At 46.8% G+C, this 25,454-nt stretch overlaps 1 protein-coding gene across 1 annotated transcript in view; it reads left to right on the top strand.

Moving 5' to 3' along the window:
* Positions 1-11,360: 11,360 nt before the first annotated feature.
* The window catches only part of NHERF4 (NHERF family PDZ scaffold protein 4), a 23,757-nt gene continuing 9,663 nt past the window's right edge, over positions 11,361-25,454 (top strand). Inside the window, 6 exon segments of the mRNA XM_066606006.1 lie at positions 11,361-11,430; positions 15,643-15,670; positions 18,473-18,537; positions 24,034-24,080; positions 24,083-24,247; positions 25,377-25,421. Coding sequence (XP_066462103.1) covers positions 11,361-11,430; positions 15,643-15,670; positions 18,473-18,537; positions 24,034-24,080; positions 24,083-24,247; positions 25,377-25,421 — 420 coding nt within the window.

The following is a 25,454-nucleotide window of genomic DNA, read 5'->3' as shown; positions in this document are numbered from 1 at the left end:
CTTTACATGGGCAAAGAGAGCTTGGGTGTGGCCTTGCTGGTTTGCTTCTTCCAGTTTTGTGCATTGGTCGTTCCAGTAGCGCTCCTTGTCTCGTCTGACTTTTCTTTTGAAACTCCGCGTTTAGCTGTCTGAATTCATCAATGGTGCCCGCTGCTTTATCTGCCCTGCGCTTGTTGGCGTTTCTGATGGATTCATCCGATAGCCATTGCAGTCGTTTTGCTGATTTTTTTTGAAGGGGATGGTTTGTTCAGATGCATTCAATGTGATAGATTTGATTTCCTCCCATAATTCGTCAGGGTTTTTTCCGATGGTGCTGAGTGTTTCAAATCAGTTATTTACTTTGACTGCGTATCGTGAAGGGATGTTGTCTACATCGAGACGGCGATTTGCTGGTGACCTTTTGATGTTGCTGAATCTGACCTTGATTTTTGCAACTAGTATCTGATGATCGGAGCCGCAGTCTGCACCCGGGAGTGTTCTCATGGCCAGAATTGGGCTTTTCCAAGGCAGTTGACATAGGAAGTAGTTGATTTGGTTTCGATGCACGCCATTTGGGGCTGTCCTTGTGGAAAAACGGCGTTTCGGCTCCCCAAAGCATGTGTTCATGATTGATGGGGAGTTTTCCGTGCAACACTGGACAATACGGTTGCTTAAATTATTCTGCTCCCCCAAACCGAATTTGCCAGCAACTGGTCGGTCTTCTCCAGAGCCAATTTTTGCATTGAAATCCCCTGTTATAAAAGTGATATCCTTGGCAGGGGTCTGATTGATTGCTTGCTGGTGAGTGGCATAGAATTTTTCAATGTCCTAATGTGTTGTATCGTTTGTGGGCGCATAAACCTGCAGAATTGTGATCGAGCGCTGCTTTCCATTGACGTGTATGGATATGATCCTATCGTTTATGGCATTGAAACAATGGAAAGCTTTGGCGACTGCCTTGTTTGCAATGAATGCCACTCCATTGGATCTGATGTTGTCATTGCCTGAGTAGAAAACGGTGTAATCATTTTTATTGAAGAAAACCTTGCCCGTCCAGTGAAGCTCGCTGTTACCCAACAGGTCAAGGTTGAGCCATCCCATTTCATTTTTTGGGATTTCCAATTTGCTTGTGTTGATGTCACGGTCGTTCCACGTGCCGGTGCTATGAATTTTTGAGTTCAAAAAGAAACCTTTCACTTGTAGCTGCATCAACAGACCGGCGTCCAAATAGCTTTGACTGGCCCATGTCATCAGTACCCAAGTTACTCGAGTTTCGTCCTTGTTCTTCCCTGTTGGCTTGATCGGTGCCTGCCAGCCCACGGGGCCCGCCTTCCAGCACTATATTTGGATGCATTTGGTTTTGATTACACTTGGTAGGAATGCAATGCAAAGAATGGAAAAGATCTGGAAAACCAAGGATATAAGCATTGCAACAAAACCAGAATGGTTAATGCAATCATCTTTCCCATAATGACAAATGGTTGCGAAAGTTGAACACTCAGAAAAACAGACAGAAGGAAAATTGATGCGTTTGAACTCTGGTTCTAGAGGAGAATGCTACAGCTACCTTGGACTGCCATGACAACGAACAAGGTGGTGTTAGATCGCGTCAAACCCAAAATATCACTAGAGGGCAAAATCATCAAACAGCAGCTCTCTTTTTTTGGACACGTGATGCACGCCAACTCACTGGAAACAGGACCGATGCTCGGCGAAGTCAGTGGAAAGAGAAGATCAGGACAACAAAGAACAAGATGGCTAGATACAATCAAGGCACCACCAACATTTCAATTGCCAAACTGAAAGAATCTGTGAAAGACAGAAATGCGTGGAGAACATTGATCCATGGAGTGACCAAGGTCGGATGTAACTGAACAGATAATCATCATCATCATCATTAGAGATGAGCGAGCACCAAAGTGCTCGGGTGCTCAATGCTCGAATCGAACTTTTCGTAATACTCGAGAGCTCGTTGCGAGTAATGAACCCCATTGAAGTCAATGGTCGACTCGAGCATTTTTGTATGGCACCGATGCTCCGCATAGCTGATGACTTGTCAAACACCAGAAAACATCAGAAAGTCATGGAAACACCACAGAAACTGATAGGGAAGGGCAGGGGCAGCATGCATGTCTGCATCTGACGCTCCCAGGTCCCACTATTAAGCCAAAATGGGGGCAAGAGTCTTGGGTCACCCCCCTAACAATTTACTTCGGACAAACCCTCATTACCAAGGCACCCACGCTGGCACATCTTAGCCAAGCACCACACTATCTGCAACCAAGGACAATCACTGCCTGCGGGGACACTGCTGCCTCTTCTCCTGGGTTACATACTGGCATTGCTGTCCAACCCCGACGCACGATCCTGCGCCCACAAAAGTTTCCCTGCACAGCGTTTAGCTGCCCTCATGTCACATGCTCGCTTCATAGCCACACCGCCCTCATGTCTACTTATAAGCGCGTACTGGATGAGGAGGAACCGGAGGCACACACTGCAGAGGGGCGGCAGGGCCAGGCAGCGACCCCCTTTGAAAGTGTGGGCGATAGCCCACAATGATATTGAGAATTGATAATAAATTGACGTACGATCATCATTCCAATCCCGTGCCATCTCCAACGCAAAATTGTCAGGAGCCGCAAACGTGGGCATAAAGCGGACTCAGGTGCCAGCACGTCTACACATCTCCACAATGCAGCAATACTCTGTGTGGGAAGCATGTGAGCGGGCCCAGGGTCAGGCTCAGTCCCAGCCTCCACATTGTGTGACCCAAGGTTCCCTGAGTTACATAACAATGGGAAATCCATGTGTCCACACACTATTCATTCTGTGTAGGTGTCAGATAGCTGAATAACGCAATGGGAAAGCCATCTGCACTCTGCACCCTACCCAAGTCAGTCAGTGTATGTGTGCCAGACAGGTAAAACACCGCTATGGGAAGTCTTTGTGCACCCACAGCATAGGCGAGCCAAAGGAACCCAAGGAAAGTATTAAACATGAAGCAATTACAGTGCCCAAACATGGCAGACTTTCACTCCGCCGAAGACCTCGGCCTCTGCACACACCCTCAGCAATCGTGGGCATAAAGTGGACTCCGATGCTAGTACAGCTGTGAACGTCTCATTAATGCAGTAACGCTCCTTTTGTTTGGCCCAAACCAGTGTCTCAGATAACTATGGTACAACGCGAGAAAATACATGTTGCCCAGTGCTGATCCCCTAACCCCAGCAGGAGGAGGAGGTGGCATAACAAGGCCAAGAAACCATGACTGAGGTAAGACCCGCAATAGTCTGTGTGGGAAGTATGTGAGCCGGCCCAGGGTCAGGCTTGGTCCCAGCCTCCACCTTGTGTGACCCAAGGTGCCCTGAGTTACATAGCAATGGGAAATCCATGTGTCCCCACACAATTCATTCTGTGTAGGTGTCAGATAGCTCAACACCGCAAGGGGGAGTCTATGAGTTCCTTGGGCTCACCTATGCTGTCAGTGCACAAAGATGGTATTACACAGGAAGAATTCAGAGTGCCCAAACATGGGAGAGTTTCACCCCGCCAAGGACCTTGGCCTCGGCCCACATTTCTGCCCTAGTCAGTCAGTGTATTTGTGCTAGATAGGTAAAACACAGCGATGGGAAGTCTTTGTGCACCCATAGTATAGGCAGACCCCTGTAACATTTCTGTACCAAAGGTATAGGCAGACCCCAGTAACATTTCTGTAGCAAAAGTATAAGCAGACCCCTGTAACATTCCTGTAGTAAAAGTATAGGCAGACCTCAGTAACATTTCTGTAGCAAAGGTATAGGCAGACCCCAGTAACATTTCTGTAACATAGTTATAGGCAGACCCCAGTAACATTTCTGTAGCAGAAGTCTACGCAGACCCCTGTAACATTTCTGTAGCAGAAGTATAGGCAGACCCCTGTAACATTTCTGTAGCAAGAATAGGCGAATCCTTGAAACATTGGTGTACCATGAGTGTAGGCGAAGACCGGAAAAATTAGTTATCTAACAGTATAGGCGAGGGCCAGAAAAATTGGTGTACCAAGAGTACAAGTGTACCCCTGAAAAATAGCTCAATCGCGAGGGCAGGTGAAACCCATAAACGTTTTTAAAGATACAGCTCGCTGTTGCTTAATTTGTAACAGAGCCTGGAGGCAGCCCTGTGAAAAAAATTGGTTTCTGTTAAAGTATCAATACTTTTGAAACATTGAAAAATTGTAAAAAAAATTATAAGCAGAGCCTTTTGGGCCGCAGAAAAATTGGCAGTTCAGCGTGATGGTATACTGTTTTAGGAGGAGGAGAGGAGTAATAATATCCGAGAGTGATTTGACAGCTAATTCCCCCTTTTTTCCGGTGATAGAGAATGCTTTTTTCTCCGGTTGCAGCGAAAAGAATCATTAGGTTGCGCTGCTCTCCGCCGGTGGAGAAGAGAAGTCTGGGGAAATCCAGCCTTTGTTCGTCTTTATGAGTGCAAGCATGTCGGCACTGGCAGCTGACAGGCGGGTACGCTTATCCATGATGATTCCCCCAGCTGCACTAAACACCCCCTCTGACAAGACACTAGGGCGTACAGCGCAAATTCGTGCCACGTGTCCAGCTTTGACACCCAATAGTTGCATGGAGCAGAGGCATCACGGAGGACAGTGGTACGATCGGCTACGTACTTCCTCACCATCTTTTTACAGTGCTCCCTCCGACTCAGCCTTGACTGGGGAGTGGTGACACAGTCTTGCTGGGGAGCCATAAAGCTGGCAAAGGCCTTGGAGAGTGTTTCCCTGCTACTTGGCCCTTGGAACTGCGTCTTCTGCCACTAACGCTGTCAGATGGGATCTTTAGCATCACTTTTTCCACCAGGGCCCATTGGTATTCCATCACTCTTGTACCCCTTTCCACTTCAGGAATGAGAGTAGAAAGGTTCTCCTTATACCGTGGGTCGAGAAGGGTGTACACCCATTAATCCGTGTTGGCCAGAATGTGTCTAACGCGAGGGTCACAAGAAAGGCAGCCTTACATGAAGTCAGCCATGTGTTCCAGGGTAACAGTACGCAACACATCGCTGTCCTCACTAGGAAGATGACTTTCAGGATTCTCCTCCTCCTCTACAGCCCATACACGCTAAACAGATGAGAGGCAAGCAGCATGGGTACCCTCTGCAGTGTGGCCAGCCGTCTCTTCCCCCTTCTCCTCCTCCTCCAAAACGCGCTGAGATATAGACATGAGGGTGGTCTGGCTATCAAGGGATCAATACTGTCATCCCCGCCTCCTGTTCCAACTGCAAAGTGTCGTCCTTTATGCTTTGCAGTGAACTCAGCAGGCAAAGCAGCGGAATGGTTACGCTAATGATTGCCGCATCGCCGCTCACCATCTGGGTAGCCTCCTCAAAGTTTCCGAGGACCTGGCAGATATCTGCCATCCATGCCCACTCCTCAGTAAAGAATTGCAGAGGCTAACTACCACTACGCCGCCCATGTTGCAGCTGGTATTCCAGTATTGCTCTACGCTGCTCGCACAGCCTGGCCAACATGTGCAGCGTAGAATTTCAGCATGTGGGCACGTCGCACACCAGTCGGTGCTCTGGCAGCTGAAACCGACGTTGCAGGGTGGCAACGTCCGTGGTGGACTTGCGGAAATGTGCGCAGACGCGGCGCGCCTTGCCGAGCAGGTCAGACAAGTGGGGGTACTTTTTCAGAAACCGCTGAACCACCAGATTGAAGACGTGGGCCAGGCATGGCACGTGTGTGAGGCTGCCGAGCTGCAGAGCCGCCCCCAGGTTACGGCCGTTGTCACATATGACCATGCCCGGTTGGAGGCTCAGTGGCGAAAGCCAGAGGTCGGTCTGCTCTGTCAGACCCTGCAACAGCTCGGGGGCCGTTTGCCTCTTGTCTCCTAAGCTGATTAGTTTCAGCACGGCTTGCTCACGCTTGCCCACCGCTGTGCTGCCACGCTGCGCGCTACCGACTGCTGGCGACGTGCTCACACTTCTTAATTGAGAGGTAGAGGTGGCGGAGGGTTTGGAGGAGGTGGCATAAAACGCAGCAGATACCAGCACCGAGGAAGGACCCGCTATTCTGGGTGTGGGTAGGACGTGAGCGGTCCCAGGCTCTGACTCGGTCCCAGCCTCCACCAAATTCACCCAATGTGCCATCAGGGAGATATAGTGGCCCTACCCACCAGTACTTGTCCACATGTCCATGGTTAAGTGGACCTTCCCAGTAACCGCGTTGGTGAGGGCACGATTTATGTTGCGGGAGACGTGCTGGTGTAGGGCTGGGACGGCACACCGGGAAAAATTAGTGGTGACTGGGGACCGAGTAGCGCGGGACCGCCGCCGCCATCATGTTTTTGAAAGCCTCCATTTCCACAAGCCTGTACGACAGCATCTCCAGGCTGATTAATTTGGCAATGTGCACGTTTAAAGCTTGTGCGTGCGGGTGGGTGGCGCTCCTCCCTTGGACTTACTGCCCTTACTACTACCTCACTGACAGACAACTGTGTCTCATCATCCACAAAAAGCTCTTGAGACAGTTGCCGGAAGTCCCCAGCCTCATCACCCGGACTCCGGGAACTTTCCAAAGGTTGGGCATCGGTCAGGTGAGAGGAACCAGAGAGGAACCAGTTTTTCCCACTCATGGCAGGGAGTCGAGAACAGTTCCTGGGAGTCTGCCTGCTCATCAGAATATGTCATTTTCATGGAGTGAGGAGGCTGGGAGGAAGGAGGAGCAGCAGCCAGAGGATTCAGAGTATCAGTCCCTTAGCCGGGAGTAGTGGACTGCGTAGAAGACCTGGTGGTCGATACATTGCTGGACGCATTTTCTGCCATCCACGACAGGACCTGCTCACACTGCTCTGTAATAAAGGTCTACGACGCGGACCTGTAAATTGTGATATGAAGCTGGGGAGTCCAGAAACTTGCCTCTCTCCTAATCCCGCAGCAGCCGGCTGTGATTCACCACGACCAGGAACTCGGACTGTGCCAGGATCCTCACTTGGATGCCTGCGTCCGCGTCCTTGACCCTTACCCCTACTCCTCATCATGGCGGATTAAGAATAGAGCAGGGCCCAAATAAATTACCCCACTGTGCAGCGCTGACAACTGTGGTTTAATTCACTGCACACAGAGACTTGTAGATAGCGGAGGCTCTATGCTGTGACTTGAAAAAAGGAACCCGCTGTCTTGCGCTGATACCTAGGGGTAATTTACTGCTCGCAGAGACTTGTAGATAATAGAGGCTGTGTGGAGTAGGATAAGACTCTAAAGCCAGTGGATAGTGCTGGTAACTGTGGCTATCTCAACCCCCCTCAAGGAAAGGGTATTGTGGGACGCTCTGCACAGTGGCAGAGCATGAATCACTTTGCAGTGGCCCAGGAAATATTACAGTACAGTTTAGCGGTGAGACTTCTGTTTAATGCACTGCAGATATAGAACGTTCTAACTGAAGTCGTTTGCAGTAGGCTAGGAAATATTATAGAGCAATTTCACGGTGAGAACTGGCTGAGAACGTTATTACTGAAAGGCTGGGAACAGGCCTAGATGCGTAATACAAAAATGGATGCACTGCAACTCCAAGCAAGCCACAAGTATAATGCACACGGTCAGATGTAGCCCTAAGAAGGACCGTTGGGGTTTTTACACGGAGGATCCGGACTGTATAGTGTATATAACATTCCGTATAGAAGTGTCTGTGGCCCAACGCTCTGTTATGCACTGCAGACACAGAACGGTATAACTGAAGTCGCTTGCAGCAGGCTAGGAAGTATTTGAGTGCAGTTTCACGGTGAGAGCTGGTTGTACGGCACTGCAGGCTGAAAAAACTATTACTGAAAGGCTGGGAACAGGCCTAGATGCGTAATACAAAATTGGATGCACTACAACTCCCAGCAAGCCACAAGTATAATGCACACGGTCAGATGTAGCCCTAAGAAGGACCGTTGGGGTTCTTGAAGACAGGATCCTACACTAACACTTTCCCTATACTCTGTATAATAGACTGGAGACTGAGAACGCTATAGCTGAAATGGCCTGCACAGCCCGAGATGAAAAAAAAAATGTTGCACTACTGCTCCCAGCCAGCCACAACAGTAATGCACATGGTCAGATGTGGCCCTAAGAAGGACCGCTGTGGTTCTTGAAAACAGGACCTACGCTAACACTTTCCCTATATCATCATCAGCAGCACTTTCCCTAACCTCTGCCAGCGTGTGCCTGAGGCGAGCCGTGGGCGGGACCACTTTAAGTACTCGGCGGTCATCTGATCTCGCCAGCCACTCACTGCTGTGGGGTGGGATAGGGCTGGTACGTCACAGGAGGAAGTGGTAATGCCTTTCCCGCATGTCTATTGGCTAGAAAATGGCGCTAAACATGCGGGGAAGGAAATGGGATTGACTCAAGTACCACGTGGTGTTCGACTCGAGTTAAGAGCATCTCAAACACACTAATGCTCAAACAAGCATCAAGCTCGGACGAGTGCGCTCGCTCATCTCTAATCATCATCATCATCATATATTTGTCCAAAGTGGGGTTGTGGCCAGGAGGGGGCGTCCAATCAGACTTCCTGGCTCCTAGTTTCTCCTGTGTTTGGTTGCTTGAAAATCCCGAGTCCTCTTTATCATGAAAGAACTCTCTCAGTCTTGGTCTCCTGAAATGTTCCTCCATATCACTGCTGAGTTCTGTTTTGTCCAGCGTTTTAGTCGGATAGAATCAAAGTCCCCCTTTTTTAAAAATTTTACTTGATATTTGTCTTTGCCAGTCGTGAGCCCAACGGGCAAAGAAACGGTGAATATGAAAGGGCTAATCTAAAGTTAGGCCCAGTTTTCACGCTGATCCATTAATTTTGTGGGACAATATCTAGTAATGTCACATCAAACATCTAAAATAATAAAAAGAGAAACCGAAAAACATCGGGCTAGAAAGAAGGAGAATAAGAAAGAATAAGTAGGAAATAGAGAGTATAGAAGGTGAGAGAGGAGAGTGTGGGATACCCATCGGAGGCAACCCGCACCCCCTGACCGCTGATGGTGCCTCAAGAAGCATCCATTTAATAACCAATTGGGGAAAGAGGATGAGTTTCTAAATACTGACCATCTGATCCATGTTGATGTAAACCCCTCCAGGTCCGAACATGTAAGCTCTTCTAAGTATCTTAAGTGATCGAAAGCCTCCACCCTTACAATTGTCGGGATTGCAGTATCATGTTTCTAAACCCTAGGTATGAGCTGACGCATAGCCAGGACAAAGTGGAGTAAGATTACCTTTTTAAATTTAGAGAGCGACCCCTGGAGCCAGCTAGATATTGACATTTTATGTCTTAATGTGAATGCTTTGGTTCAGAGTACTCCAGAAAATGAACTAGGATTGTTATGAGCTTGGTTCTGGTGCTGTATGCATGTACTGAGCTTGGTTCTGGAGCAGTATTTATTAGAGATGAGCGAGCACCCAAATGCTCGGGTCTGCGTTATTCTAGTCGAGCTTTTCGTAAAATTCAAGAGCTGTACTCAAGTAACGAACCCCATTGACTACAATAGGAGACTCGAGCATTTTTGTATGTGGGACGCCGTGTCCCGAGCTTTTTTCTTTCTCTCTCTTCTCTTTCTTTCTCTCTCTCTCTCCTCCCTGCCAGCCAAAAAATTTCTCTCCCCTCCCTTCCAGCTAAAAAATTTCTCTCCCCTCCCTTCCAGCCAAAAAATTTCTCTCTCCTCCCTGCCAGCCCCAAAATTTCTCTCTCTCTCCTCCCTGTCAGCCCAAAAATTTGCTATTGACGCACGCTGCGTCGCAGCGGGAAGGGGCAAAAACAGGCACGTCACAGCGGGGAGGAGCCAAAAACTGGGGCGAGGTCGAACACGGCGTAATGCTTGTTCGAGTAACGAGCACCATCGAGTATGCTAATACTCGAACGAGTATCAAGCTCGGCAGAGTACGTTCGCTCAACTCTAGTATTTATGATATAAGCTTCATTTTGGTGCTGTAATTATGAGCTTGGTCCTGGTACCATATTCAGCACTGAGCTGTTCTGTTGTGGATTGCTGCCATTTTGCTGCTTTCTGCACTAGTAGAATACAGGTAGACTGCTTATCATTGGTATATATAGTTTTTCTTAGAGCAGGATGAGGTGGTGGTGGGGGGGGGGGGGTGTTGTCAAAATCTCATCCACTTTGCTGCAGCTGTGTTTCTGCTGCAGATTTTCCATGCACAAATCCGCAGCATTTTCATCGCATGATCTCAATCCAAGATGTTTTCTGTGTGAAGCTGCTATAAATGGCTTCAGCTTATCTGCATATGGCGCTGTATCTTGGACATTGCATATTGGGGATTTACATTGTGACAAGCTGGTATCTCAGCAAACATTCACCTCCATGAACAGTTGACACTTCAGTCGCAGACCGTGTAAAGTTGTCATCCTCAGGTCTTTCCCCCTTAATTGACACTCCCTGGAAGGAGGAGGAGGCGGAACATGCAGGAAAGAAACTCCGCTGATTGAATATTAACTTAAGTGTCTTGATGGAAGAGGAGCGAATAGAGGGGATCAGAGAAGGTGTTGTCAAGGATGGACTTTGCACCTTCTAATGGAACATCCAAGAAGAGTAGAAGGAGAAATGAAGAAACAATCAGGTACAGAACATCTGCGCAAATAAACGTCCTAACTGATTTATTGCTTTATTTGAATGTCCCCCAAATATCCCTGATCTCTTACTTTTGGGGTTGACTATAGAGAGGGGTTTATGTGGGGGAACAGGTGAAAACACTAAATGTAGTTGATGTAACAAAGGCAGAACAATGAAACGCGTTGTGATGTAAGTGCAGAAACCATCGTTATAGATTGTTTTAATATAAAACCGTTCGGCCCGTCATGGGAATCGCCATGAAGCTGCTGTCCGCCTCTGATCTGCCTTGGAATGGTCGTTACTATTCGGCATCAGACTAAAGCCGCAGGTCTTGTAGCTTTCCATTAGGGTGTTTCCACAGGGCGACTATTGCAGAATTGTGGAAAGGAGTGATTTTTCCGGTGTAAACGTGGGACCCAACAGTAAACTGAGCAAGAAATCGCTCCGTAATCGCGAGACCCTTTCTCTCTCTCTCTCTCTCTTTCTTTCTCTCTCTCTATGTTTAACCAGTTCAGGTCTGTTGAATGCATATAAACATCTTGCAGTCCTGAAGTGTGTATGAAGCAGGCTTGGGAGCAGAGTCCAATCCATATCTGGCGACGATCAGTTATTTCTGGTAGCTGACAGCCACTATAACTACCGCAATCAAAGTTAGCTCTGATCACAGCAGTTAACTGTTTAGATGCTGCAGACAAAGTTGATCGCAGTTAGCAGGAGGGGCGGAGCCCCCTTCCGCACTCTATCGTCACCCCCCACAGCCCGATCACAGGGTGCCAATGGGCTATCATGGTAATCCAGAGACTAGTGAAGGCTCTAAGTGCTGCCTTGCATAGATGCCTGTCAAGCTCGGACCCTGGTAGGTCTTTGAAGGTAACATCAAAAATCCCTATATACTGCAATACTGAAGTATTGCAGCATATAGCACAAGTGATTAAGTGATCACAAGTTAAAGTCCCCTGTGGGAACTGGGTAAAAGATGTAAAAAACAGATTTAATTAAGTTATTTTCTTAACAGTTAAAAAATATATTGAAAGTTTACCAAAAAAATATTTTCCCATAATAAACTAACCAATTAAAAAACCCACGTATTTGGAATCATTGCGTACGTAAAGGCCTGAACCTTTAGAATCTCACCGTATCTATACTGCACGGTAAAGGCTGTAAAAAAAAAAGCAGGACAAAATGCCAGAATTTAGATTTTTGTTTGCTTTTATTGTTTTCCTTCTTGGTATCCCGGCTCCCAACAACTTCAATAAAAAGTGATCAAAAATATGTATGTTCCCCAAAATGATACTAAGAAAAACTACAGTTCACCCTGCAAAAAATGAACCCCTCACACAGCCCAATCGACTACAAAATAAAAGCCTTACGGATATCAGAATATGGTGACCGACAACTATTTTTGTTTAGGAAAATATTTTATACTCTTTTTTTAAAATAGAAAAGAAAAAACATTTTAAAAAAACTATATAAATTTGGCATCAATCGTACTAACCCTAGAACAAAGTTCACAGGTCATTTTTACTGCATGTTGAACACTATAAAAACTTAACCCACCAAAAATGGTACAACAGCATTTTTTTCATTTCCCTCCATTATGTAGTACATTACATGCTACCATTAAAAATACAACTCACCCTGCAAAAAACAACAGCGAGTCCTCATACAGACGTGAATGGCTCTTGGAAGGCGGTGCCGAAAAATTGAAAAATCTCCTGGTCCTGAGGGGGTTAAAAAGGCAGTTGTTCCTCTGTGAATGGAGGGTGGCTGCGAGAGATCTTTGACGCGCTTCGCCTCTATTTACGGAATGACTATCGCTCCTGTGTGAAAGCAGAGGAGTATTAGTGGTTCCATGTAACGCCAGCCTTTCACACGGGACGACTATGAGGAACATTGGCTTCTACCTCATTGAGGTTTTCTGCCTTCCTCTGGATCCACATTGGCTGAGCGGGACGGACAGCCTTACCATTGTTACCCTGACTGATGTCCGTGTTTATATATAAATACATGGAGATATGTCTGACCTTTGTATCCTGTGTTTACTGTTTACTTGTAACTACAAATGTAGCAAAGTCTGCTGACAATTACCTATAAAGCCATTGTTTGTCATCGTAACACAACAAAGCCAATTGTAATGGGGCAAAGGGCAAATGAAATGTGGCACAGAAACTCACTGCATCTTAACATGTTACGGCCGGGCACAGACAGACATAATTACCGTCTGCGAGATACATGCGGATGGCACGTAGCCAGTATGCAATGAACATGACATGCTTGCTGTGGGTCATCAATCCTATGAACTATCTTGGCGCCTATAGCCACATAATATGCGCCACGATAGGACATACTGTGATTTATCTTGTGCACAGATTTGTGTATGTGTGAGCGGCACAATGTGAGTCTATGGCCGCTTGCTACAAGGTATAACGCATGAAAAATATGTGCGGGTAATTCGCAATTAAAATACGGTTGTGTGAGTCCGGCCGTAAGGGTGACTTTACACGGGACAAGTGTCGTCCATATAGTCTTCAAGAGAGCGAATGAAAGCAACAGTTATTGTACGTAAACGTGACCATCAACTAGAAGAAGAGTGAGGATTAGTCCTCGCTTGTCCCCAGTTGGTGGCGTCCACTAGTCGCTTCCTTTCAGCTCACCTGAAAATTAGCCTCTGGATGAGTAATCTAGTGCAAACAGGTAATCATTGACTTTTGACGACTAGCTGATAACTTTGCAGGGAGTTGTGCCGCCTGTGGCCCCCACTTAACACTCATTGGCTCCTGAGGACAAAAATATGTGTGGGTAGTCTCTGCTGGTCTTTGGAAGAACACTCACTGGCTGGTTTCAGCTTTGGCAGAATACGTTGTTCAGTGGACTTGGCAACCAATGAGCATGCGCTGCGCTTGGCATTTGCCCTTTAAAGAACCTCGTTGCCCCCAACTAGTCGAACGATATTTCGGCCCTTGTAAACCCTCCCAGCAATTCATTCCTAAAACTGAAGAACAAGTGACTTAAGAATCGCTCGGTGTCAAAAGCACACAAACGGCCGTTGGGCATTCGCTTCAGCGACTATTTTGAGTGACGGTTCAGATGATGGTTGTCCTGTGTGAAGCCACCCTAAAACATTGCTGTATCTGTACCAAAGTGAAGCTCCTTCGGCGTAACGCAACGATGTATTAGAAATGTGGAGTCCAGCGTCTCAGTGATGAATCGGCACCAGATTTCAATATTTTTACTTCTTTTGCTTTTAGTTTTTAATCTTGCTGCCTGGAAACCAACAAATGGTATTCCTCTAATTGTGCCCCTGTACTTAGTACTCTGAGTGCACAAGGCTGGGCCGCCCCACAAGGGCGCATTGTGCACCAGGCAGGTATAAAGGGCTATTTTCAGATGGATTGTTCTTAATGGCCGTTCATCTGCATAACCACATACCAATTAAAGGAGTTGTCGCATCAGACACAGCCCCCTTCACAATGCGGTAGGGGGAGGGGGTGCGGGGCTCCAAACTAAAACATCAATTACCTAGGAGACAACCTAAAAAAATAGAATAGTTTTATAATAAACTTATTGTGTGAAGTGCACCATATCCCCCATGCACAATACAGTTACATGTAGCGCCTACTATGTACAATATAATCACATCTAGTGCTCTGCATTCACCCCGCAGTATAACTTACATCATGTCCCCCCCCTCACAATATTATTACATTCCAAAGCTCCATAGTTGATAAACCAGCCTAGAAGCAACTCTGCTCATCTCTTCCACGTCCATAAACAAGGGGCTCATCTCCCATCCCAGTCCACGGGCATACTGCTTATCTTTTCTTAAAGGATGCATGGTTCCTCAAATTATTTGATCAGCAAGTGGGCAGCCGGCGCTGAGGAGGAGACCGAGAATAAGTGTGGATGTTGCTCTTTCAGCTTCTGGCGGGCAGCATCAGGGTCATGAGACAGAGCCAGCACACATGTCTGTTAGATCATGCGAAAGAAACATCTCTTACATTCAGCCTCGTGCTGCGGTGCCAAGGCTAGTCACCAATGGCAACAGGAGTGAAAAATCTTGTCGCCACTTGCAAAGTCTTAGGCACATTGACCACCATTTTGGTTGCCATGTGAAGCCCTGAGGTGAATAGATAATTGCCCTGAGTCCCACTCCTGGCACCCCTGGCAAACAGTTAATTTTTGCCGGGAAAGGCCAAGACCAGCCAGACGTTGCCCATTGTTGCATGAGAAACGTACAGACTGATTAACTGCCTTGTAATAGTAACAATCAATATAAAAACCACGCTGGTTCTCATCCACAATGCGGGATCTTACTGCAAGGTTGGTTGCAGATGGCTGTTACAGCATTGCCAGCATCTTAAAAAGTTATTCTGGGCAAATACTATTGATGACATCTTCAGGATACGTTATCAATAGATGATCGGTTGGGGTCTGCTGATTGGGATCAAGACAGATCCAGTACTCTGGTGCCTACTGTCACCGGCAAAACACACGATGTATGAAGCGGATAGCTCTGACCCCTGTGTAGTGGCCAGCACCTGCAGGCTGGGGTCTCATTAAAATCAATGAGATCTGCACCTGCAATTACCAGCGTCGGCCATTACACGTGGGGTGGGGCTATCTGGTTCCACTTCATACATTGTGTGCTTTGCCGGTGACAGCAGTAGTGGATTGGTTGGGACCATGAGTGGCAGACCCCAACCGCTCAATATCAGCTTGTTCTCCACACCCGGTGTCCCAGAACAGGAAGCCGCTCAGTAAGAGTTGCTCCCGTCCTGGTGGACCTTTTTGACATACTTTAATTACAGAACAGCCATTCATGTGAACGGCCCAGAGTTCTAGATCCTCACAGAAGTATCCTGCCACAACCCCTTTATACCCTTTGGATATAATTAAGTGCTCATAAACGGAGGTGATCGTGTAAAGGAGATGGATATATTATTACCTGCTGTATCGCAGTGATTCTCGTGTCCTGATTGTTTCGGCTTCCTCTCCATCCTCTGACAATTGTGTTTCTGATACATTTCAATATTGCCGTTAATCTGAAAATTCCTCCGTTCTTTTCCAGGCATCGGTGAAGGTCTAGATTTAGCCATGTGAGTATTTCTATGTGGCTACATAAGTGCATAAGAGTGTGAGCTCCTCCTGTCACGGTAGGGGACATGGGAATCGGTACGATGTGGACACCAGGGTTACAAAAATAACCCTGGAGATGAAGCTGCCGTAGAAACTTCTGTTAATAGATAAGCAATATATAATTATTCAAAAATACTAGAATACCTAACTGACTCTTAACTAAGAATCTGCTTAACTCTAACATGAGTGGGGGATGGTAACAATCTGTTATACATCACAGAGATCAGCAACGCACTTCAACTGTAGACCACGTGGTAGTACCACCCAATGTTTCAACCCAGCAATGGTGGTCGCCCGCAAAGTAACGCATTGTCCAATAACTTGTCCATGGTTGGCGGATAAAATGTGTTCCTCTGGTGTTGGCTTGAGTTTGTGTATTTAAACTGGAAGGCCGGCATTTAACTCACTACCCGTGTGCGCACGTAGGGCCTTTTCCTGAGGGCCTACCTCACTTACATATCTCTAGCATGTTCAGCACGCTAATGTAGGTGACGCGTGTTTGGATGTCTGTTAGGGGCACCGCGATTCACAGAGCTGCAGAATGATTTGACTGGAATTGCTCTCCAGCTTGCAGCTCTCTATGATCCCAAGTCCTCCAGATCTCCCTCCTGACTTCTGCAGCCAATGGGAAGTCACATACAGCAATATAAAATACAAATACTGCAGTAATGTCAGAGGTTACCCTTACATCATTCAGATTACATAACTACACGAACCGTAACAGAGCTTATTACAGCACAAACTGGATCGTGGCTCCCCCCTCACAGTCCCACAATGCTCTTGGCCTGGGAAGATGAACATTGCCAGCCTGCAGGAGTTCTGTTATGGACTGTGTGTTGCTGTACTGGGCAGTAGGGAGCTGTAATGTTTAGATGAAGCTCAGACTAGACATTTATTAATAACCTGATATATGGAAACTGCTGTGTCTGCACTAGAGGGAACAGTGCAGGCACAGCTGGAGCACCCTTTTCTGCTATGCAGTTAGGTGAAGACCAATTCATCAGGCTTGTCGTCACCTAACTGCACAACTGAAGAGGATTTTGTATGAAAAATGGACAGAATAGGCTGATCAAATGTATTGCAAAATGCTTAGAATTGCCTATTCGACGATTCAAATCTAAATCATTCCACCTGATAAGTAACCAATATTATCCAATATATGAGGTATGGATATCGACACCTTAAACCTCCCCGGACATATATGTAAAGGACAGATAATTAAACAATCTCACCAGTCTGAAAATTAATCCCAAAACTAAATGAGGTCACGAATCCATAATCCAAGTCTAGATATAGATCAGATAGTGTTCCAACAGCGCAGCAATAGAAGCGGTACCAGAGGTATTACACTTACCTGGCCAGCTGTTATGCCCTGGATCCTTCCGCGCAGCCTGATCCCTGTGGGTTACCAGAACCATCTGCCCTGCGAGTGCATATGGAATGTGAATTCTGGAGTGGCTCCAGCACACGGAGGCTCCTCTCCTGGATGGCCAGTTTACGGCGTTTCTCTCCACACCTCCTTTTTATCGTGCTACAGGAAAAAGGCTATCCACTTTTATGTACTGAAGGGACCCTGGTGAAGGCAACAGTGGGACTCGGTTCCAAGTGCGCTCACTACAATAGACACAGGCAACCGCTTTATTACTGAACTTACAGCTGGTTACTAATAAGTCTGAGTCAGACTATTAGTGCGGGAGCTCTATTCAAGATAAGTGACATTTCTGAATACTTGGTCCATCCCTAAGCTCACACCTGCCCCTCCTATCTCAGGCACAATACCATGAGGTCCACCATAAGCCTCCACCATAAGACTTGAGATGGCTGGATCCTGGTCATGAGGCCTTACTTACTTTCTTGCCTCACGAAGGAAAGCGGCTTCAGCCTATCAGATGGAGGCCAATCTCCCAGTTCCGGCCTCAGCACAGCCCGTAGCCTCTGCCTCATCAATTTCCCCCCTCTCTCCCCTTACCCTGTGGCAAGGGACAAACCTCAACCACCACCTTCGCCTTCCCCTTTACCAAAGTGTTTCGCCTGGAAAGTGTGTGCCAGACTCTACAGAGGACAACCAAAGCCAGGATATGCCAAATGGGAGCACATTATTCTGCCCCTCAGGTAAGTAGAGTGATTACAGAAAAGTAGTCACACAGTGTGCAAAATACAGCGGTACTCTTGGAGCGCTATATATAATCATGTATAACTAACATGACAAATGCATTTTCTGATCATATCCACTAAATGTTTCCTGTAGCTTCCCAATAAGCTTTGCATAACGTGGAGCAATGTTGAACCTCTCTGGAAATGTTTCAGTTCATCAATATTTCTGGGATGCCTTGTATGCACAGCCCCCTTCTTGTTATGCTGCATCATCTCCATAAGGGTGATCTCTTGCATCCATACTGTTGTATAACTAGGTAGTAGGGATGTAAGCCTGATTGGACGTTTGACTGTTTTGGATTGGTACATAATTTGCAATATATTTGGAAGTGTTTGGTGAATTGCTTTAGAAGGTTTGAGAGCTCTATGGACTGATGAAGCTGGTGAGATTCTTCGCTCATCTCTACTTCAGGCAGTTTTGCTGTGTTTAGTTCCATAGAATTTCTAACAATTTTGTAATACTGGAGGATTTCCACTGACAGGCGGTTTGGTTGTAGATGGATATGTTCTTTAAATGAAATGGCAGCGAGTCGGATCCTTTGTTCATGTCTGTTCGCTATTTTGCTGCACTTCCTTAATTGTTATACTTTTATATTTTGTTCTTCTAGGAAGTTTCCATTTAACCCAAAATTGGGGATTGATAATCCTGCTTTGTGCCTCGGAGAAGATCCAGGTTTGTCGCTTCATAAATGTCACTTAGCAATAGATAAGCGGCTTTCCTCAAATCATGATAGTGGCGTCTGTGTGAAGGAGACGATACTTATTAGGCGATGGAGGATACGATGTATCATTAATCAGAAACAGAAAGTTTAGTGAATTCTCCAAATGATGCTGTACTTTACCCCCCGTGATCGAAACTTTGAATTTGCATCCATTGCGCTAAATTATAAATGCAAGTTTGTGGGCTTCCTAGCATTCTTCTATTTTATGCAAACATGTATGTCTGTAGGGTAACCTGATTGTTAGCACCATGGTGGTAGCCTAATAATGAAAATCCTGATGGCGGGTCCCCTTTAAAGAGATTGTCCAGTTGTAAATTATAATTATTGATGTCTTATTCTTAGGATAGTTCATCAGTAGTAGATCAGCAGGTTAGTTGTACTGGCCCCCCGCCAGTCATCTGTTCACCAAAACCAGGAAGCTCATGGTTAGCAGTAAGCTCAAACGTTTTTGCAGTATGCTCCATTCTTACTGTAGTTGCCAGACTTGGTATTGCAGGCCCAGTTCCCATTCATTTCAGTGGCAACTTGACCTGCAATACCAAGCCTGACCACTAAAGTAAGAACAGAGCTGTCTGCTTCCTGCAGAAATCATTTCAGTGAATGAGTGCACTGGCTCAGCAAACAGCTGATCAGTGGGGTTCCTGAGCAACAGACCCACAACTATCCACTATTGATAACCTATTCTGAGGATAGGCCATATGTAGTTTACAACTGGCAACCTCTGTTGAAGACTTCTGAAAATCTGGTTCTCAGATATAAAATCCAGAAAGCCTTTCTATCCAACAGCAGACATATTTCTATGCTGAAAGCAGTGAATGTTACTTGGCTGTTGTGATGTGTATTAAAAGGTTTACAAGCACTTAAGAAGTTCCTATTTCTTGGGTTTGCAATATCATTGATGTCTTCAAGGATAAGAGCCTGGAATCGCCTCGTGCTGCACCCCACGCATGTTATCTGACATTGGGAACATTGAATGTTAGGTTGCTTTCACACTGGTAACAAAATCGCGCAATTGTCTCGCGATGCGACAGCACTACGAATCACCTGTATGTGAAGCCCGTGCTTTCCAATGGGTTCCTTCACATTAGCCATGTTTTGTAGGCTGCTACATTGCACCCCAAAAAAATCGTGGGGTGCTGACTATTACCGCGATTTGCAAGGTTTTGTAGCCCACATTTTCCTATGGACCCTTCCTCTGTGTTGCATCGCACGAAAACGCGTTTTTCGTGCAGTGCGATGCAACTTTTACAGTAGAAACCCCTACTGTTTTCCCTAAAATTAGCCCTAGCTACACTAAAAATAAATTATCAAAAAAAAACCCAATACATCACCTAAGAGGCGCTATCCGCTCCACCGCACGTCTCCTCTGCATCTTCAGCACTTGTTTGTAGTTCTCTGGCTGAGCTTCCTGGTCAGGGCTTTGAAAAACTATATTGAATTCAGTTTGAATGGCTGTGATTGGTTCATTGAGAGCTGGCTCTGATTGGCTGAGCCGTGGCGCTCAAGAACCTATCACAGCCCGCGCTTCCTGGAGGTGGGGTTTTTCAAACTCCTGACCAGGAAGCTCTGCCGGAGAACATCAGTGCTGGAGATGCAGAGGAGATGTGCGGCGGAGCCGGAGAGCGCCTTTTAGGTGATTGTATTGTTTTTTTTGTTTTGTTTTTCGAAAATCTAGGCAAAAGAGCGCTACAAAGTCACGAAACTGCATCATAAAACATTTTACAGTCTAACAAATGTATCTGCCTTACAGGGGTGCGAATCCCATTTGAAAAAGCAGTGTCATGTACTTTTACTGTTTTTGGAGTTAAATAAGCTATAGGACAGCATGTTGGCTAAACTGGGGGCTTCTACCTGTGGGGTGATGGCAAGTCTAGGACTCACGCAGTGAGAACCCAGCGTGTGGCGCATGTGCAGCAGCGGATCCCATTGTAATGGCCCGTGTGTATGTATGTGGATGCCTGCTGGGAGTTCTGTGTGTGTATCCCTTTAACTGCGTGAGTGACGTGGTTGAGAGACGTAGGGTAGTTGGGAAGCGGCGTTTAGAAGCAAAGTTTGAGAAAATGTAGTCAGAGGAGATGGACGTGACGGCGCTAAGCTGAGCATGGAGTAACAGTACTCCTGCCCGGAAAAGAGAAGGAAAGCCATTTAAGAAGTCTGAGAACAAGAGCAAGAAACTTGAGTGAATGCTGCTAATAAGTCGGGAGCGCAGACCCCAGGGACGGTCTATCAGATAACTGGGAGTGAAGACGTTCCGAGTTCTGAGGGAAGAGTGTCTCCTAGTAAGGGCTCACACCCACCGGCGATACGACTTCCCTGCGATGCAAGAGTGATTGAAAACGCATGATAATGAAACCGATGATTTCCAATGGTTTCATTCTCATTTGCGATGTTTTCACTGTAACCTCGCATCGCAAAGAACAATGTGCGATATAGCCCATTGTTACCAATGGGGCCGGCTCCAGCAGCGCCAGCCCCATTGAAAACATAGGGAGTACATTGCGCTCCCCTGACACAGCTGTGACAGCAATGGCAGAGAATTCCTTCATCCCTGCAGGGACTGTGGGGAAGAAGGAATGCCCTGTCACAGCTGTGGCAGAGATCCATGATGCTATCTCATTGCATTTAATGGGGCAGACGCTGCTAGAGCCCCATTGAAAGCAATAGAATGAAGGCCACCACTGTGGTGATGATTTTCAGGGAAGGGCTTGAAATATAAGCCCTTTCCTGAGAAATCATGCCTAGCTGTAAAAAAAAAAAAATAATTAACTCACCTAGAAGAGCAGTCCGGCGTTTCTCTCCGGCCCCAGCCATCTTCCTCTGTCTTCTGGTGGCCAGGGATTGAAAAATCCCTGCCTCCAGAAAGTACTGCCTCTGATTGGCTAAGTGCTGTGGCCAATCAGAGACAGCGCCTAGCCCTTATTGAATGAGAGCTGAGTGCTACATCGTACTTTAACAACTTTATGTAAGACCATTTACCCTTTTTAAATTGCTTTACAATGGATTTTCTTGTGTTACGAGAACACTAGATTTTTATTGGCTAACAGATGTAGCAAAGTTTAACCTGACTGTGATGACTTGCTGCAATGTTTTATCTTAAGCCATTCAAAACCTCCTAATGGAACAAAAAACTAACTAGAAAGCAACTACAAGAGTGAACCAACTGTCACAGAAAGTTCCCATAACGAGTTAACCTATAATTTAAAACTTTGCCACCACTTCAACATAACTTGCCACAGAAAGTTATCACACATACTAAAAGCTCTGCTACATCGGTAAGGCTAAAAGGTGTTCACATCTGCATTAGTGACTTCCGTTCGGAGGTTCTGTCGCAGATCTGGCACAAAATGGCGGAAGAAAAAGTCCTGCATGGAGGACTGGTTCGTCCAGTAAAATGCTGGACAACTGAACGAAGACCAAACTGACACCATTAAAGTCAATGGGGTTCGGTTGGCGCCATCATAACACGGATCTATTCGGCTAGGGGATTCCCCTTTCCTGCTTTCATAACGCAGCAGGAAAGCTGAACAGGTGGGAATATCGCCAAGATGTATAGTAAGTAGAGATGAGCGAGCATACTCGTCCGAGCTTGATACTCGTTCGAGTATTAGGGTGTTCGAGATGCTCGTTACTCGTAACGAGCACCACGCGGTGTTCGGGTTACTTTCATTTTCTTCCCTGAGAAATTTGCGCGCTTTTCTGGCCAATTGAAAGACAGGGAAGGCATTACAACTTCCCCCTGCAACGTTCAAGCCCTATACCACCCCCCTGCAGTGAGTGGCTGGGGAGATCAGGTGTCACCCGAGTATTAAAATCTGCCCGCCCGCGGCTTGCCACAGATGCATTCTGACATAGTTCAGGGAAAGTGCTGCTGATGCCGGAGCTGCTATAGGGAGAGCGTTAGGAGTGATTTTAGGCTTCAAGAACCCCAACGGTCCTTCTTAGGCCATAGAAATCGCAGATCGCACCTATGTGCGATCTGCGATTCCTGTTCTCTTCTCTATAGGCGCTCAATGGGGCCGGCGGCAGCAGTGCCGACCCCATTGAGAACATATAGAAGACAAATCATTCTTCTCTGCCACAGCTGTAACAGCTGTGGCAGAGAAGAACGATGTTTGCCCATTGAATTCAATGGAGCCGGCAATACAGCAGGTTCCACTGAAAGCAATGGGCTGCCGGCGAGCGCGGGACGAATTGTCGGGAAGGGCTTAAATATATAAGCCCTTCCCTGCAATTCATCCAGAAATGTGTTACAATAAAAATATATCCCGGCGTATAAGGCGACGGGGCGTATAAGACGACCCCCCAACTGTCACCTTATACGCCGGGAATACAGTGGAGCAAAGAATAAAAATCATTACTCACCTCTCCTGGCGTTCTGCGGCGCTGCTGCAGGCTGTCGCTCCCTCCTGGTTCCCGGCAGAGCATTGCTTTCTCTACGAAGGGCTTTAAATCCCCGCCTCCAGAAACACAGGTGCCTTCAGCCAATCACAGCCAATGACAATGATTTCATTGAATGGCTGTGATTGGCTGAAGGCGCGTGTGTTTCTGGAGGCGGGGATTTCAACCACTGCGTCCAGAAAGCAATGCTCTGCCGGGGACCAGGAGGGAGCGACAGCCTGCAGGAGCACCGCAGAACGCCCGGTGAAGTGAGTAATTATTTTTATTCTTTGCTCCACTGTATTGCCGGCATATAAGGTGACAGTTGGGGGGTCGTCTTATACGCCCCGTCGCCTTATACGCCGGTATATATTTTTATTGTAACACATTTCTGGATGAATTGCAGGGAAGGGCTTCTATATTTAAGCCCTTCCCGACAATTCATCCCGCGATCGCCAGCAGCCCATTGCTTTCAGTGGAACCTGCTGTATTGCCGGCTCCATTGAATTCAATGGGCAAACATCGTTCTTCTCTGCCACAGTTGTTACAGCTGTGGCAGAGGAGAACGATCTTTATGCTGACAGTGGGGGGGGGGGGGGCACTCTTGCCGGTATTGTGGCTTAATAGTGGGACCTGTGAACTTGAGATGCAGCCCAACATGTAGCCCCTCGCCTGCCCTATCCGTTGCTGTGTCGTTCCCATCACTTTCTTGAATTGCCCAGATTTTCACAAATGAAAACCTTAGCGAGCATCGGCGATATACAAAAATGCTCGGGTCGCCCATTGACTTCAATGGGGTTCGTTACTCGAAACGAACCCTCGAGCATCGAGAAAAGTTTGTCCCGAGTAACGAGCACCCGAGCATTTTGGTGCTCGCTCATCTCTAATAGTAAGCAATGTGCTCATTGGATGGGATCCAATCCAGTATAGAAGGCTGCAGCATTCATGATGTCCGCTCTGGAGGAACGTATTACTGGTGCCTTCTACACTAGTAGGGTACCGCAGCATCATACAGGTGTCTTCCCAAGTCAATCCTTTCACATACCACTCCTCTATCCCTTCCTCTAAAGGCACAGACCCGGAGCCGGCAGCTCGAGGATGTCTGCTGAGAAGAGACGAAGGAACGGTAATTATGGATTCAATTTGGAAATGGAGACCGAGCGAGGCGGCCATGTTGTACGTCAGGTTGTTCCTGGAGGACCTGCCCATCTCGCGGGGCTCAGGGAGGGAGACCAAATCCTGCAGATCCAAGGGGAATACGTGCACGAACAGGAGCACATCCGGGTGAGAGAGGGCGATTCTACTTCCCTTCTACATCTTTACGCTCCTCCGTGTTAGCGCTGTATGAAGGGGCGACCGGAGAGAATGTAACCTTTAGCTGTTTTCACATTAGAACCTAATTGCAGTGCAGTCAGAATATTCCCATAGTGTAATTACATTAACGAGGCTGCGGCCAGTACATGTGGGACTTTACGTACTTGGAACGCGGTTAATGACGTTTTTATAATAATATGGTTTTCTAGGTGACGTATTATATGTTTTAGTCTTCAAAGACTATTTGCATACACTGCATCGTGTATGACCGCAACCGGAAAGCCCTGCTGAGATATCCAAGTGTTTTGTGTATTATGTGTGTAATATACTGGGTGAATTACCCAGATTGCGGTATGTTTTTGGCAGTCGGCTCACAACTTGTTCTAGAACATGTTTTAAGGTCTTCTCCTGTCTTAATATAGGCAGATGGATAAATAACAATAGTCTGACTCCAGCGAAGTCCTCACTATACGCTGTAGATCACGCTGCTTTCTTGCCCATATTCTTGGTTCCATGAGATGAAATCCTTCTGATGCTTCTGTCCATCATACCCCTTTACTTTTAGCCCCGTTCATCATCCGGGTTTGTAGCCTCTTTGTTCTCGTCTCCCCCAAACCTCTTCTCTCTGCTTCCTTCTATTCGGGACTGTAAGGGGCTCTCAGTGGCCCATGAGTTCTCCTAAAGGGTTTAGCCTCTGTAGTTTGGGGTAGGTAACCAACGATCGCCCTCCATATCGTATTTCCTGCATTGTTCTCTTTCCTGTTTTTTAGCAGAAAGGGCTGAAAGACATCCGGGACCGCGGTCCGGAGGCGCATCGCCCATCGGATGGCCGGGGGTCAATTAGCATATGGCTCAGGAGAAACATATTGACAAATGATAAAGCTATCGCTGGGTTCCTTCGCAGATACATAACAGTATATTGCACTAATAGTCCCAAATTTAGGTGACGAACTTCCTTTTAAAGTGTTTTAAAATCACACTGCTTTCCAAATAATCAGTTATTGCGCCCCCCCCACCCCCCCCCACGGTTTTACTTTCGTGGTATTTGTGGCATGATCTATTGAACTCATGGTCCTAAATTTTCCTTCCATATCACCAGGTGGCCCAGAAGATAAGAGCCAGCGGTTCCCGGTTGTCACTAACAGTTTCTTGATGCAGTCGGGCTATCAGAGATTGA

The sequence above is a fragment of the Eleutherodactylus coqui genome, chromosome 6 (genome assembly GCF_035609145.1).
Source record: "Eleutherodactylus coqui strain aEleCoq1 chromosome 6, aEleCoq1.hap1, whole genome shotgun sequence".
NCBI lineage: Eukaryota > Metazoa > Chordata > Amphibia > Anura > Eleutherodactylidae > Eleutherodactylus > Eleutherodactylus coqui.
This window is presented reverse-complemented; position numbering and strand designations above follow the sequence as displayed.